The sequence below is a fragment of the Orcinus orca genome, chromosome 7, assembly GCF_937001465.1.
Source record: "Orcinus orca chromosome 7, mOrcOrc1.1, whole genome shotgun sequence".
NCBI classification, from domain to species: Eukaryota; Metazoa; Chordata; class Mammalia; order Artiodactyla; family Delphinidae; genus Orcinus; species Orcinus orca.
In genome coordinates, this window is record NC_064565.1 from 78,530,565 (window position 1) to 78,548,540 (window position 17,976).

Below are 17,976 nucleotides of genomic sequence, written 5' to 3' on the forward strand. Positions count from 1 at the left end.
CACCAGGTGGTGGTGCACTTTACAAATATCAGCTGTTTATTACTTTTCTTAGGAAGAAAAAAATGTCCAAGAAGTTTCTAGCTTAACTATAAGCCATTCAAAACCATATTTAAATGTGAATTCCCTTCTTTTTCTCACTGGGAGGTTGAACTTAACCTAAAATATTTAAATTTCATCAGCAATTCTAAATATTACATACAGTTGTTCCTCCAAATTTGGGGGTTCCAAATCCGCAGATTCAACCAACTTCAGATAGAAAATATTCGAGAAAAAAAAATTCCAGAGAATTCCAAAAAGCAAAACTTGAATTTTCCACTTACATAGCATTTACATTGTATTTACAATGTTTACATTGCATATACATTGTATTGTAAGTAATCTAGAGATGACAAAGTATACAGGAGGATATGCATAGGTTATATATAAATTCTACATAATTTTATATAAGGGACTTGAGCATCCTTGGATTTTGGTATTTGTAGTGGTCCTGAAACCAACCCCCATGGATACTGAGAGACAATTGTACTATAACAAATTTTAGACCAGAATTTAAGTTCTAATATTTTATTTGTTTTATAGCCTTTTTAATTTTTTTTTAAAGTTTTGCTTACAATCTTGGAAAAATTTTCCCTTATCCCCGGTATATACTTTCATTAATGGGAATATTTTCTAGTTGAACAATTTGTTAGATTTGATGTGTATTTTAAAAAGTAATTCAACAACGCTCAAAGGGGAACGTAAGATATCAGTACAGCATCTCTAATACTTGAATTATAAAAACATATTGAGAGAAGAAAAGGCTTATACTTCACATGGTAGAAAGCATTTGTTAGATGATGACTATAATAATGACAGAGTTCTATCTTTAATAAATACTAATAACCTAGTTTTGATAATACCACAACTGCAATCGCTCTCTCTTTTAATTTTTATTTATTTTTTTAACATGAGACAAAAGAACATCTTCCTCATGTTTATGAAATAACTTTTGTCTATTTGCACTCTTTTGGATTCCTGGGAGATTCAGTTGTAACTGAATGTGGTATCCATGAAAAGTTGACAAATATTAATAAGTGCTGTGATTTCCAAACTAGCATAGTAGTTTTAAAGTCACATTGATAAGGAGTTCATTTAAAAACTTAACCAGATTGCCAGGATAATAAAATCCAAGACCATTAAAACAGAGAAATATGACCGAAAGAAGATAGCCCCAATCAAAAAAAAACAAAAGTATAAATCCACACTTCTAATCCAGCAATGATTTTGACTATTATCCCCAGTAGTTGACTTATAGCATGCATGTTAGAAGGGGCACAGAAACATAATTTTCCTTTGACACACCAAAAGAACAACCTGAAGCTTTCTACCTCCAGTGGCATTTATAACTGTGGCACATACATTTCTCCAAAAAGCTGTGCCTTTTTGACATCAGTTGGCTCTCTTGCCAGTACTTTTGTTTGGTGCCAGCTTTCCTCTTAGCTTGCATAGCTATAAATTGCCAAGTGATGGGCTGTAAAAGAAGATCTCTGCTTTGTCGTCTCATTAATGAATTAGAAGATGCAAATACCAGACTTCTTACCTTGAACTGACAGACGCATGTCACAGTGTCTCCAATTCTTAAACATTCTCCATCAAATTTACAGGTGTTGGTGTCACAGAGGAAGAGATCATTTTCTCTGTCATCATAACCTCAAATTTAAAGAGAACACGCCAGTCATTAAATGTTATAGACTTGAAAAAAAAAGAAATACCTTGAAGCTTTAAAAGAACTGCCCTAAATTTTAATTCCAACAACCACAGCTGTACTGCAAGGTCATTCTTTACTGACAACCTAAAAAAATTCTAGTTAAGTGATTAATGTTAGTTTCTTTTTTTCACTATTCTTTTCTAGTCAGTTGTCTTTTAATATGCTTTTTTGATAATGCTCTTTTATTTTAGCTTGGGTTAATACTGGCAGTGGTGGATGAACATTTAACACTTGCTTCTTAGCTTCTTTATTATTTTCTCATTAAGTAGACTATAGTTTATGACCCCCAAACTTCACAGTTTAGAAAAGAGCTGGTGATGGTCTCAGAATGCCTTTTACCATTTCTTTATCTTTAATCATTCTTTTGCTTTAAGGTCTGCAACAACCCCTTATTTGGAATTTTTCCAGACAAAGAGGAAACAAAGCCCCAATAATAAAGATAAACAGGCACAGTGTTTTCTCTGATGGTCTGTCTGGCTCAAATGAAGATTGATCACCTCCAAGTTAACAGGGGTAAAAAGGGGTGCCAGGTTCTTGACAATCTGCCTGGAAAACCAGTTTATTTTCTTTAGTTTCTGCATATAAGATATCTGGTAATAATGAATTTCTTGATTGTCAACCCCAATTTCATATTTAAGTTAGTTAGTTCCTAAAACAGTACCATAGTTAGGGATGAAACAAACTAGTCATGTTTGGCTACAAAGCTATCAACATTCCAAACAATTGATTTTGCAGGTTACTTAATATTCCTATGATAAAGCACCTAAAAAAGTGATTAGGTACCTGCAAAGTGGAACTTAGTCTATCCAAAATAACATATATGCATGCATGAGCCACGAATAAGTTAAAGAAAACATGCTGAGTTTTATAAAAATGCCAAATTTAGAAATTGCAATTTAGAAAGGGCAATATATTGACCCAAATCTAACAAGGTTGCAAATCTCAACTTGTCTTTAAAAAGTGCAAACTACAATAATGTATAATAATTTTCCTTGTGGAATTTACATCAGTAACTACCCAGGACGACATATTCTTTTATCCTATAAGTTACAGTTGGTCATTCCCTCTTCTCCAAAGTTACATACACTTCAGCTCACACACATCCCCGAAAGCCACTTTATTCAGAGCTAGATTCAACTTCCGTGGAATTATATATACAGAAGATGAAAAATTACATACACACTTGCTAAAACTAGAACAGACCAGACCTTGGGGACAATACCCAGGCATGTTAATGCAGTTTAAAATGCCAGTGAAATCACACCACAATCCCGCCGGTAGACTATGGGCTGTCATACTGAAATGCGAAGCTACTCGGACAGTGCAGCAACTCCCATCCTCGGGCCCTATTTAATTAGGAGGCTTCAGCACAGCAAAGCTTGCCAAGCTCTCGCGTTCAGACTCGGAAGGGACCCGAGCAAGCAAGAAGAGCGCCTGACGCACTCCAAGGAAGCCTGCCCAAAAATGGAGGAGTCAGCGCCCAGTGGGGTCAGTTTTGCCCTCCGCCCGCCTACGCGTGAGCCTGCCCGGCCTTGGTCATGCACAGTCCGGCCTGGTAGACGGGCGAATGGTTCTTGTCTCAACTTCCTTCGACCATCTAGGAGCTTGGGGAGGGAGGCAAGAGAGATGCAATTCGGGGATGCAAAAACGTCTTTTGCAGCCAGCTAGAGAAGGAGGATGTGTATGCATGTTTGTGTGTGTGTGTGGAGAGAGACAGAGAGAGAGACACGCAGAGACAGAGAGAGAGAGAGTCAGAGAGAGAGTAACTGAATCTCTTGAAACACAAGCTCCTTTAGAATTTCTGTGACCTGGTCTTGAATGCCAGACAAGTGCACCCTCATGGCACTTTTGCCAGTAATCAGTGTTTCCCCTGCAGTCACCATTTGATTTATTGCTTTCTCGCTCGTTCTTTCTCATAAACTTATTTCTCTCTTTTTTGCTAGACTTTTTTCTTTAGTGACAGAAAAGGTTCTGTTTTAATGTTTGCCCAAGGATTGGTGCTCTTTTCAGTGAATCCACAAAACCATCCCGTTTAATATTTCTTAAAATCTCCGCAGCTCCAGTTTAAGTGCAAGGATGCAAAGGTTCCTACACCTGCACTTTCTGTCCTCCCCAGGACCCCCGCCCCCTTCCTTAGCGGCCTGGAACAGTTCTCTGTGCTCCTCTGGGTGGAGGTCGGTGGTCTCAAGGGTTTGGAGCGGTTGGAGTCGAGGGGCTTGGGGAGACGCACTTGGGGAGGTTGGTCTGTACTGGAAACGCGCGTTTCCTCTGAGGGGTTAAGGGGTCGGGGGCTGGGGTTCTGGACTTACCAGAGCAGTTCCAGCCGGTGGGCGTTTGGCAGTCACTTAAGGAGGTAGGGAAAGCTGCGAGCTTCACCGGGCGGGCTACGATAAGTAGCATTACAGGCAGCAGCAGCAGCCAGCAAAAGCCCTCGCAAAGTGTCCAGCTGCTGCACTGCCGCGGGGACTCCCACAGCACCATGACTAGTTCGCGCAACTCTGCAGCAGCAAACGGCTTCCGAAGAACACAAGATCGCGGGGGTCAGGCAGCGGGCTACTGAGCATCCCGCGGACAGCGGCAGCAGAGGCGGCGGCGGCGGCAGTGGCACCTGACGGGGAAGCAGCAGCCAAACCCGCGCATGATCTCCAGAGTTTCAGCAACATCCAGTGACCCGGCTCAGCCCCGGGAGCGAGAGGGTCGCGCACCGAAAAGCCGCACCGGAGACGAGGTAAGCTGCTGCCATAAGCAGAGGGCTCTGGCAAGCCGGGGCAGCAGGAGGAGACCGGAGTCCAGAGGGAAGAGGAGAGGAGCCCAAGGGGGCTGGGTGGAGGGAGAGTCAAAGCGCCCAGCAGCCTAGCAGCCGCCTCTCACGTTCTGCCGCCCGCATCCCTCTGGCGTTTGGGAAGCAGCAGGTCCTTAGCCCGCCCGGGATCACGTGGGAAGAAGCAGTCGGGCGTTGATTGGCGGAGCGGGATGCAGGTCCCGGAGGGAGGGGTCGGCGAGGAGGTGCTAGGAGGAGACGACGGCCGACGCCACAGATGGGCTAGCTCACCAGGCGCTGGCCCGAGTGGGGCTAGGCGGGGATGGCTCAAGTGAGAATCGCGGGCTTCAGAGCGGGCGACTCCCACACCTTTAAATACCACCTGCCCTTTCACTCTCCGCCGCAGGCCGCCCCCTACCGAGCGCTGGGTCAGATCTCGCGCCCCTCTTCCGTGCGTGACCCCGGGCGGCGAGCGCCCACCGCGGCTGGGTGGCGTCTCTCTGAGCTGGAGCTGGTGAGGGTGGAGGTGGCTGAGGAGCGGTCGCAGCAGGGAGGAGAGGGGAAAGAGGGCACAGAGGAGAGGGCGTCCTGCTGGCGCCCGGCGCTCTAGCGTGCGGGAGCGCGCCGCCTGGCTCTAACGGCATGCAGCTGGGAATATCGCCGCGGAGAGCCCACGGACGTTTCTCTAGGGAGCAGCAGGAAGCAGGAGAGGGTGAGAGGCGGTGGTGTGAGTACAGCTCTGGCTGGCCTGGAAGAAGCAGCAGTTCCCACAGGAGCCTGCGAACCTCAGGCTGCTCAACGAGCGGGCTCAACCAGCCAGCCAGGCTCTCTCTCCGCTCTCTCTCTCTCTCTCCCCTCCCCTCCCTGGCCCCTCACAACCCAGAATCAGACCGAGGAGTGGGAGGTTTGAAGCCCTCTCCCCACCAAACATTCGTCTCCAGCCGGGAGCCTATTTGTGCGGCTGGCTGCCTGGGAGGTGCGGGCGAATGTGTTTCGAAGGTCAGATGTGGTCTGGACAGGTGGTCAGAGAGTGGCAGGAAGGCTGCTCTGCATCAGCCTCGGCGGGTTGCCGGGCGCATCCGCCGAGAAGCGGCGTCTGAGAAGAGCGGCTCTCTTTGGCGGCGCGGGTTGTGGCCCTGGGAGCTTTACGCGGGTCTCTGCCGGATCGCCAGAGACGTGGGCGAGGCAAGAAGGTCTCACTCGGCAAGTCTCTTGTTCTGCGCCTTTTCTTCTTTGGCCCCAGCCAGCGGCTGGCAAACGGCGTAATAGGACCCGCTTTCCGTCTGCTGCATTCTTCACGCAGTTAGACAACACTCTTTAGCCTTATGGTATTTTAGTCTCTAGTAACGAACGGGACCCAGAGCTTCCCGGGACACGGATGGAGAGGAACATCTTTCTCTCGTGACCCGGGTCGTTGTTGCACAGTGTTTTGGATGAGTTTTCTATGTGATTATTCAGTGTCTTCTATGCTGTGTGATTGTTCTGTGATTCAGGATTTTTTTTTTCCTTCTCTTCCCGTACCCTCCTTTCTCTATCCCCCCTCTCTCCCTTCCTCCCCTCCTTCCTTTCCCTCCCTCCCTCCCTCCCTCTCTCCCTTCCTCCCTCCCTCCCTCCCTTCCTTCCTCTTTCTTCTTTCTGTTTTTCTTTCTTTCCTTTATTTCAAGAGCCCTCATCTCCTCCTTATTTTTCTTTTCAAATCTTGCCTTTCTCCCTCTCCTGTGTCCCTTGAAATTAGAAGAACATTGCGTGATAGCATCTCACAGGCAATTAGCGTCCATTCCCAATCACTTAACAGAGGAACCAATACCCTTTGAAAACAGGGACTATCTATCCTTTGCAGCCTCCACCAGAAACACAAACTATACCCAAGCTATCTTTTTAAGTACTTTAACCTCCAAACTGCTCCCACTTCCTTGCTTTTTAACTTCTCCTTTGAGAGATGTGATCGTGCAGCACCTCAGTGCCTCAAAGAAATCTTTTTTTTTTTTTTCCTGTGTGAAACCCATCTCTTTATCTTATATCTCCGCCTCCGCCCGGAGGTTCCCCCCCATCCCCCCGCCCACCTCCAAAGATTTCTGAATCTCTGTGTCTCTAGCTCCTGGCAATTAAGCAGCAGATCCCAGCATTCTAGTCGGTGGCATCGCGCTCCTCACCGACGAAGACTCCATTAAAACAGATCAATTTGACCAGACGTTGGAGGCATCAGAAAATCGGCTTCTAGACAGTGCAGCTAAATTCTTCAAGGAAACGGAATGCCCATTAGATAGAGCTGACAGCCGATACGGCAAAAACAAGGAATCAGAGATGTCTTTTCGCTGCACTCTTTCAGCAGAGAGGGCAACATAAATACACGCCTAATGTAGATCAAGATTTAACAACTCCCCAGTTCAAAGTGAGGACATGTCATTTTCCATAGCAAGGCTGGTGTGGTAACTAATTAGGCTTATGAAAATAAGTCATGCTTGAAACTGAAGGCAAAGTCCTTAAAAGTGTTTATGCAGGAATTATGATAATGAAACAGGACCTGCTAGGGTATCAGTGCTTGGCTATAGCAGTAGAATTTTACGGAACCTCTTAGCTGAGTAAAACTGTTATTGAATTCTCTGCTAAGTAAGTTTTTGGCATGCTTTCTAATAATATGTACTCTTCCTAAGACATTTTGCCCAAAGTAACTTAAAACTCCAGAGGAGTTAATTACGGGTTGTGACTAGTTAACAAAAGCAGTTGCTTCCACAGAGGTTCTTTAAATTATTAAACAGTTTGAAGCAAAGCCTTTCCAATAGGAATGCTGTGATTTTGTTTAGCTTACTTTGTACTTAGCGTTACAGTGCCACCAAGAAACAAATTCTGAAACTGGCAAGCACCACCAAGTGGCAGAATAACATCATTCACTGAACGGAGCATCGTATTATTGAATACGTAAATAAAAATATATACACTATTTAGCCTCATCATTAGTACCAAGGAAGTAGACGGACCTTAATTTTTATGGCAATGAAGATAGGATTAGTGATTGGATTAGTGCTTCAACTTTCCCCCCAACAGGATCAAATCCGTTTACTTATTAGAATCGAATTTAAAACTAGGTCTATGAATTGTACTTTGCATGGTGCCTTATATGATTACTAGTGGTACAATCCAATCATATCATGCATCTGTAAAAATTTTTATTTTAAAATACTACACCATATTTGCTTTCAATATTCCTGAGCTAAATCAGTTTATTTGCAGTATACACACTCTAGAATTAGCTCGGAGGGGGTCAAATTGTCATATTTTTAGATAGAAATAGCACAGAAAAATTTTTTTAAAGTTTTTTCCCCCACATGGAAAGGACATCATTAAGAAGTATGAGATTACTCAGAGCTTTAATGGGAGAGGGGGAGGTTATCCTAGAACAATAATAATTTAAGATAAATAAACGAACCTGGGAAAATAAGACACACTGACAGTCAGAGCTCTGACTCCTTTCTGCTCTCTAATACTTTCTGATGCTTCAATAATGGTAAGAGATGTAGTATGCTTTTTAGGTATCAGACCTTGTGTCATACAGTAAGGAATATATTGTTTTTATTTAATTCCCACAACACCCCAGCACCTACCATGAGACAAGGAATGTCATCATTCTTATTCTACAGAAAAGGCATATGACTTTTAAAGCATCAAGCAACTTGCCCCACTTAACAAACTAGCAGTGGCACAGCTAAAATTCAACAGTTCTGTCTGGTATCAGAGCCTGAGACCTAAGTCACCATATTCTGTTGTATGGCTGCCTCTTAGCCTCTGAGAAAGGAAACAGTAACTGGGAACACACCTGCTCTGTCCATGCAGCCTCTTTGTCCTTTTTATGGAGCACCAGTAAGACCCACACTCATTAAATCTCAAACATGAGGAATGAGATCCAGTAGTTTCTATACTTGGAATTCATACTTGAAATTCATATGAATTACTTAAGAAGCTTTTTAAAAGATAGACAAATTCTAGGCCTCACTAGCATGGATTCTAATTCAGAAAGCCTGGGGTTTGACTGTGGAATCTATATTTTAGTATTCATTTTTGAAAACTAAGGCTTCTTGCATCTATATGAGAAGTGAAAGGATATCTGGGTTCTTGCTCAGTTTTCATAGGACTTTTGGCACGAGGTTTCTAAAACAGGTTCTAAAAGGCTTATACTCAGTGTGCAGATGAACTGTTGTACACGTCTGACTCTCTATCTACCATTAAGAATTGAATTTTCATATGCATATGTTTACCAAATATGTATTAAGCTTCTATTATGTCTGATTTACTAACTTTGTGACTGCAGATGGTTTCCTCACTTGTAAAATGTGGGTAATAATAATACCTATCTCCTAAGGTTCTTTTGAAGATTAAGGGAGATATAATGTGTGATTTAATGGTAATGGCCTTGGGGAGAATGCCTGTATAAGTCAATGAATGAATGAATACATAAATATGTGTGTGTAGTTATATATATGTATATATATATATAAAGTAATTAAAGATATTCAAGTCATGTGTATGATATCAAAATATACAATATATTGATACTGATAATGAAGTACTGTATCATTTTCATATCTAACCCAATACCTTAAAATTTTGTCCCTTAATTTGTAGCCTACCTCAGATAGATAGGTATAATGTCCCAAATCATTATTCCCTCAGTTTTAAATAATTTATTAACATAAAATGCATATTATATTATCAGTAAGTAATAAATATATTGAACATTGTGGTTAATTTTGTAGACCAAATGCTATTGACAATGTTTCAGAGAAGTCATCTTCATTTCTGGTTGATATTTTTAACTGAGAGTAATTAAATTTGCTATTTCTCCACCCTTTGCTACTATTAGTTAATGATGCATAAATAACGAGCAGTAATTTAAAGTAATAATTTTATAGAAGAAAGTTTTCTCCTTGCCTCATCGATTCCTGTGTCTTTAATTATTTTCGATAGTTTATGTTTAGATTTCAGCACTGGTGAAATAGTTTATTTCCTCTTAAGGCAGTGGTCCCCAGTCATGAATGCACATTGTAATCACCTGGGGAATTAAAAATAACTGCTTTAGAGTCCCCACTCCAAGACTTGGAATCTCTGCAGGTGAGGCAGAGGCATTGGTATGTATTTTTAAAGTTTCCCTGGTGATTGTAATGCATAGCCTTTGTCGATAACCACTGCCAGTGGGAAAGTGAAATCAGTAGGCATTTCCTCATACAAATATCCAAGTTTCAGCAGGTTAAAGAGTGATATTTTTCACTTAAAAATTTTAAAATAAGCATCTCACAAAAGCTACTCCTTGATTAAGATATTTAACAAAAGCAATATGCAGCAGTTAATGTTTGCCACCAGTTTGCCAACAGTTTTTGGGGAAAAAAACCCTATTATTTAAAAAGAGCTAGATATGCAAAGCAGCAGACACCTCAGTATAATTTGGTGTCTTTTTATTTACAAACTCGAAACAGTTTTCAATTGCTATTTAATTTAATCATAGCCTTATCTTGGAGTTTAGTTTAATACTGTTCTTCAAATCATTATGAAACATTTTTTTCTTTTCTGCAGTCAGAAGCAGGAGCTTGAATCAGTTTGGGATGAAACTGCTTTTTATGTCTATCTTTGGCTACCTGTGGCTTTTATTGAACTAGATTAGAAGTGGACTACACCCTGGCTTTGTGAAAAGAATTAGTAACAGGAGTTCTTCCAATTTGTGTAATTAGTATCATTTCTCCCTCTGTTATCTGTGACATTGAATTGTTTTTTGTTTGGGTTTTTTCTCTCTCAAATTACTTGTCTGTGGCAGAGCAGGTCACTCAAGAACTGATGTTCTCAACCATTTTGCTGCTCCTTCTAAGCAAGTGTTTCTCCCCTGCCTCGCCCACCAAGAGAGGAAAAAAAAGGAGGGACAAGGCTTCTGTCATAAAATAAATTTGGGAAATGCTTCGAGTAAAAACTGCTCAGCACTTGTAGCTTCACGATACACATTTGCATATTAAAGGCTCTGAGGAACCCTGCAGTAAAATCAGACTAAAACACATCAAATAAAACTAAACACCTGTGTAACTTTACTGAATTCAAATTTTTCCAATATTATTTGATCATGGAATCCCTTTTAGCAAGAAAACACTACAAAAAACTACGGCAATGGATTTCTATGTCTTACACCATTAGTAACAATAGTTTAGAGGAATGAGGCTTTTTAAAAAATGGTGTCAGTGTGTTAGATGTGAATGATAATCATTTCCTCTGACTTCTCTTTTCACAGAAACAGTGGTAAAATCGGCTCACAGTAGGGTAAATATTCCTCAACCATATCATCCCATATGATTTTCCCTGTCATCATAAACATGTGGGAAGATGATTAAAATGTCAGCCCTACCACCTTACAACCTTTAAAATTTTTCCTCAATTTTGTCTTATGTAAACTCAAAATTAGATGCTCTAATATCCTTAGCAGTGATTGTAACATAGGATCTGATACAGATTGTGTCTGATAACACTACTTTCTGAAAAACTGTATCTTACATTGTTGAACATGCTAAAAATGTTTAAATAGAAATTTTCACAAGATTTTAAAGAGAATTTAATTGACTTCTTTACACCTCTATACTTATCTCTTTGCTGTGCAGCAAAAATCTGGACACTTAGCCACTCACTGGCTATTATTAGAGCTTATGATATAATGGCAAGGCAAGGCCACACAACAGGGGCCAGGCATCTGTACACACATGGGCTGGAATCTTTGCCCTGACACTTACAAGCTGAGTGTCCATGGGCAAGTTACTTGGTTTTCTGTGTTGGCCAGAGTTCTTTTCATCACTTGAGTAACGAAGAAACTTAGCTTGTTGTAAGAGGGAGAATATGTGGTGGAGCTCTAGCGGAGGAAGGAGGCAGACTACAGGAAGGATTGAAATCTATAAGTAGAAAGTCATCCAGAAAGTTAAGGCAGACGGTCATTTTATCTTTCTGTGGCAGCGTCTTCATTTTATTTTTCCTTTTTTTCTTACTTTAGCTATTTCCATCCTTCTTTCTCCCCATAGACCAGTTTTCTCTGCAATCCTAACATCCCTGTCTCACATGTGAGTGTTTATAAATTGTATCTTACTGCATTAGATGTCTACTGTATGTTATATATGTATTATTATGAAATTGTATATATTTTAAATTTTAGTACATCTAATAATGGAGAAGAGATGTCTCCATGGAAACTTATTTAATAACTATAAAACTAGCTTAGTTTTTAGTTTATGTAAATTCTCCAATTTACTTTTTAGAAGTCCTGATTTTCGTATGTAAGATTTGCTTTTCATATTAAAATAATTAGTCAAATAATGTTGAATTTCAAAGATCTTTAATTGCAGCTCAGGGACATAATGCTTTGTCCATGTGTACCCCAAGATGTACCAAAATTCTTTATACATAGTTGACATTCAATGGATGATGCTAAATTAAATTAAAATGCTAAAGCTAAGCACATTAATCATCACACTCCAGAAAGGGTGCACCAGAAAAGTTAGTGAAATCACTTTGTAATAACCTGGAAGTTCAGTGTAGACCTTTTTTCATTAGGCAACACTTTTGTTTGTTTGTTTGTTTGCCGTGTGGCTTGTGGGATGTGGGATCTTAGGTCCCTGACCAGAGATTGAATCCGGGCCCTCAGCAGTGAGAGCATGGAGTCCTAACCACTGGACCGCCAGGGAATTCCCAGCAACACATATTTTGGATTAAAAAAGCAAGAACTGCGAAGGTGATGTTTGAACACACCAGGGAGCACCTCAGCAATGGTTAGTGTTGTTGAATTCCTACTTCTGCCTAGGTGTTCCCTCAGGAGTGGTCATTAGTCTCAGTGTCTCATGTGGGCAGAACTTAATTCATGGTCTCAGCCTGTAATTGTGCCTTCATTTTTCTCTACCTTTGTATTTCCCATTGCTTCAAGTCAGGAGATCAACCACCCAATTCATCAGATCATAAGCAAAATAAAAATTGTCTTGATGTGAAATTTGAGATTTTCAAGTGACATGAACAAAGAGAGAGAAGGTAAGCAGCAGGTGATATTTGGGGGCCTCTCTCACACACACTACATATGTGTGTGTATAAGCATATACATATATATAAATAATATACATGTGTAAATATGTTTGTGTGCATGTATACATCTACATGGGATAAACAATTCAAACCATAAAGAACAGATTATACAGAGTCATCCTGCCTTTCTAGCTTCCAGGTCTTCTTATTCCACAGAGGTAACTGCTGCTGCTAGACTTTAGAACCCTTCTAGATTTGTCCAGGCATATATTCTCTCTCTCTCTCACATTAAATACATAGACTCATTTAAAAATGTGCTGAGTACAATGATCTTCCGTTCTTTATATATATGTGTGTGTGTTTATATATGTGTGTACATATGTGCATATATATGTATATATGAGAGGAATCAAAATACAAATGTATACATATAAATATATACAGGCATACACACATATAAATATATATAGGCATACCTTGGAGATACTGTGGCCTCGGTTCCAGATCATCACAATAAAGAGAATATCACAATAAAGAGAATATCACAATAAAGTGAGTAACACATTTTTTTGGTTTCTCAGTGCATATAAAAGTTATTTTTACACTTTGCTGTAGTCTTTTAAGTGTGCAATACATTATATCTAAAAAAGTAATGTGTTTACTTTAATTAAAAATATTTTATTGCTAAAAAATGCTAACCATCATCTGAGCCTTTGACGAGTCAATTTTTGCAGTAGTAACATCAAAGATCACTAATCACAGAGCACCAGAACAAATATAATAATAATGAAAAGTTATGAACAAATATAATAATAATGAAAAGTTATATTGTGAGAATTACCAAAATGTGACGCAGAGACATGAAGTGAGCAAATACTATTGGAAAAATGGCGCCCATGGACTTGTCACGAACTTTTAATTTCTAGAAAAATGCAACGTCTATGAAGTGCAATAAACTTAAGAGCAAGAAAATGAGGTATGCTTGTTTAAATACATTTTTGTATATTTATATGTGTGTGCATGTGTGTATCCTTTTGATTTCAAATGGATTCTTACCATATACATTGTTCTATTTCTTGCTTTATTCACTTAACACAAGGAGAGCTACTTCATTTGGCTGGGTAGAATTCTATGTTGACTATCTCATAACTTATTCAGTCCATTATTTATGGACATTTATTTATTTTATTTGCTAATTAAAATTAATGCAGCAGTCCGCTGTCTTTTCAACAAGGATATCTACCCCATTCCCCCAGTAAAGAGTCTAAAGGCCACAATGACAGCATAACTATGCTTTTAGGGGGAAATAATGAGGTAGCTAGCAAACAAAGCCTTACATTTTTGTTCTTAACTACTCTTAATAAGGAATGCATTTAACCTAAGTACAATATTGGAAATATTAGAAAAGTCTTTCAAACTTAATTCTGATATTCTTGCACACAAATGTTGTAGTTAGAACATAATTTCTTACAAGCTGATTTTCTCCAATGGCTGGCATAGTACATAACGATCCCACTAAAATCTAATGCAATATTAGTTGTCGTATTATAAAATTCAATGTAATGTGGGTTGGTCTTGAACTCTTTCCAAGGGAGCTTAATTATATCATACAAAGATAGTTGCATCAGTTAGAAATAGTGTTTAACATGACACATCAGTGTAGACAGAGTGAATTAGCTCTTTCCTCTCATAAAGCCAAATCTTTCTTTTTCTGAATTATAGAAACTTTAAATATGGTGCTTTCCCACATACACAGGCATTTGGATATAGATTAGCAATCACACAGGCAGCTTTAGGGTAATGGCCAGGACTCTGAACTTTGGTTGGAATCTAAGTTCTGGCTCTGATTCTTGAAGCCATGTGAGCCTCATCTCACTGGCCCTCTTTGTATCATCCTCATATATGTAACTGTCCAGTTACATATGTGAGGATTAAATGAGATCTGTTATCTGCAAGGCGCTCTGCAATTGGACAGGTATTATTTGCTATTGATACTTGCTGAAGTGTGTACAAGGCAAAGGAAATTTATGTGATTTGGTCTTTGCTGCTGAAGTCTGAGTCAGAAACCATGAAAATTACTGGTGATGTCTCAGCCTTCAACAATCTGTATTGAGAAACTGCTCCTAATTGAAGAGCAGGGTAGATATAAGTTTATTATTAAATCACTGTATATATGATATTTCATATTTTTTACATGTGGACTAATGAATTCCAGAAGACTAGTAAACTTTAGAAAATAGGGCCTATATACTTTATTTTTATTTATTTTTAATTTTTTTTGATGTGGACCATTTTTAAAGTGTTTATTGAATTTGTTACAATATTGTTTGTTTTATGCTTTGGTTTTTTGGCCCTGAGGCATGTAGGATCTTAGCTCCCCAATCGAACCTGTGCCCCCTGCATTGGAAGGCGAAGTCTTAACCACTGGACCGCCAGGGAAGTCCCAGGGCCTATATACTTTAAACATAATTATATCACATTGTCTGAAGTAGAAATTAATGGATTTTCTTCATAACTCACCATTTTTTTGAAATTCTGATCTGTGATTTTCCCTTAAGCAAATGAAACAATAATTCAGACATTTTAAACATCTTTTTAAAGAGTTTTGTAATTGACTTATATGTCTTTAAGATATTTGTGATACATGATGCCTTGTGTGAGTGAGGTGAGAAACACAATGTTGTTGGTGACTGTGGAAAAAACCAATGTTAATTTTATGACCAAATAATTCTTTTAGTAGGTGAACTTTTTAATTATGTATTTGTGTTAATGTTAATCATATTTACACAGCACTTGCTTCTTACAAAGCTGTTCAAATAATTCTCATCATTCTTACAACACAGGTATATTTTATTGCCATTTTAGGGGTCTGGAAAATAATATTAAAAGATTTATCCTATGTTTTCTAACTTAAGATTCAATGTTCTTTAAGAATGAACTTACTTTTTGAGTTGTCAGGATAACTACCAAGAATGGAAAGAAAGCTTTTCTAGCTAGACTACATGGATTGTAAATATCAGTTTTTAAAACTGTTATTATAAGGTAAGTGATTGCTTCCTTGTTATGCACATTCTCTCACTTGCAACATTGTACTGGAAATGGATGCTAATAACTTGCATTTGGCTTGTACTTTAATGCAGTAGAATAGCACATTTCTTAACTGTATATCATTTAGAATGGTCTAGCATTTAGAAGAAAGCTCTGTTCAGAGGCTTTGCACACACGACTGGGAGGATAGTGTGGTGAAACTATCAACAATAGTTCCATTAATAAATAAAAAAGATATCAACAATAGCTTATACCTTCATCTAATGGGTACTAATGCATCTTACATGACATATGTGAAGATAAATTTACAGCTTTAATAGGCTTACAGTCCATAACAATAACCTATTTCACTAACACGTTCTACTTCTCTAATAAAATATTGTCTTGCCAGTGTCATTTGATTGAAAGGTAAGAAGATAGATGATGCTGCTTTTATTGACGTAGCAACAAAATGCCCTCATCTTGGTGAACAATATGTATTTGTATTACATATAACATATTAAGAGCATTGCCATTTTGTACAAAATTACATTTCATAAAAATGTATATCTAAGAAACATTAATTTATCTGTCTGGAGCCATAGGTCATTTCAGTTCAACTTTTTTTTTTTTTTTTTTTTGCGGTACGCGGGCCTCTCACTGCTGTGGCCCCTCCCGCTGCGGAGCACAGGCTCCGGACGCGCAGGCTCAGCGGCCATGGCTCACGGGCCCAGCCGCTCCGCGGCATGTGGGATCCTCCCGGACCGGGTCACGAACCCGCGTCCCCCGCATCGGCAGGCGGACTCTCAACCACTGCGCCACCAGGGAAGCCCAGTTCAACTTTTAAATGTTATTTATTTTTCCTCCACTTTATTTCAGAGAAGATTTAAGACAAATTTAAGTGAGTTGATTTGTCATTTTGGTATGTCTGAAATTGTGCGCACGAGGTGGCAATCAATCGGTTCACCCTTTAAAATTCTGACTTATACAGACATGCTGAAAATTATTTCAGTCATAGATTCCTGTTCTTAAAATTACTTATCACGAGTTTTAAACACATGAAAGTCTAAATAATGTTAATTCAAACATTAAATAAATCTTAAATTTATTGTTTTCCCCACTTTAACATTATGATGACAGCCTTGTGTAAGAAGTCTTCTGAAATCTCATTAATTTCATTACCTATTTCACTGTGGAGTTGTAAGCTCTTTTCTATACATCATTTGTACTTATATTTTAGAGGATCACATAACTGAGAAGTGGTTAAAAGATAAGGTTCTTCCAGAAAAATATTCATAAGCTTATACCACAATATTTTGCCTGTAGTTTCAGGAGATTAAAAGACCTCTCCAAAACCCACATATGACCCTTAGAATAAACACTATTTTATATGAGTTTTATTTTTTATGGGGAAAATAACACCACCAAATTATATAAGCCATTTTCATGAAAAAGAAGCAATTTGTTACAGAAACATGATGGTTTCTTTCCAGATGACTTGGTTCACTTTCTATTTCCATCATGTAGATCTTTCGAGCCCTTTCAAGCATGTCAACTGAGGAAGTTGGTTGCATATGATCAATTAACTAGTTAGCATTATAAATAGTTTTATTATTAAATTACATAAGATTTTCGACTGGGGAATATTGGAGGTGAAATACAGTATGAAGAACTAGGAAACTATGTTGAATGCATCTCTTGTATCTTATTACCAAAGGACATATTTGTATAGTATGTATAACATATTTGTATAATTATTTAATATTTGTTTTTATATCAATCTAAAGTTAGACAAGAGAAAATATATTTCAAATATATGTACATCGGTATAGCTTACAAAGCACGTAAATCAATATCAATGTCCCACTTCTTTCATGATCAATACTGTCTTTAGAAGTAAAACTTCAAACTAAAAACAAAAAAACAATGTCATCAAAAGAATTTTGTAGACCATTTTAAAAATTATGGTGACTTTGAGAATATTTCTGTATCTTTGAATATATTGTATCTCAGCATCTAGAATTAGATGGTATTACTAACAAGCATGCAGGCAGTAGAAAAGTCCACTCCAGTTGTTGCTTGCTACAATTTTTTCTTGATTCACATCCAGTGAATTTATGATAAGATAAAATAAGTAAAGCAAAAAAACACCTCTTATAACAAGAGGGAGATGAGAATACAAATTTGATATTTATATCAGTCTTGTATTTAATTTTCTCAACTTTCAGCCTCATTTCTCTTCTATATCCTCTCATGCTGCAACTTTTTTTTATTACTATCTGAGTTTTTTTTTTTCTGGGTTAAGTTAGGGTTTAATTAGGAAGCACTATTAGAAAAAAAATAACAGAAATACTTAAATCTCTTATCAATGATTTTTTTTTTTTGTAAAAATAGGAAAGACTATGTTGCTGCA

At 38.7% G+C, this 17,976-nt stretch overlaps 1 protein-coding gene across 1 annotated transcript in view; it reads right to left on the minus strand.

Moving 5' to 3' along the window:
• TMEFF2 (transmembrane protein with EGF like and two follistatin like domains 2) overlaps positions 1-5,416 on the minus strand; it is a 246,881-nt gene extending 241,465 nt beyond the window's left edge. The window contains exons 1-2 of the mRNA XM_004276950.4: positions 4,057-5,416; positions 1,580-1,689 (exon numbers count right to left, since the gene is read on the minus strand). Of these exons, the coding sequence (XP_004276998.1) occupies positions 1,580-1,689; positions 4,057-4,228 (282 nt within the window). The 5' untranslated portion in view covers positions 4,229-5,416. The remainder of the gene's footprint in view (positions 1-1,579; positions 1,690-4,056) is intronic.
• Positions 5,417-17,976: the final 12,560 nt, after the last annotated feature.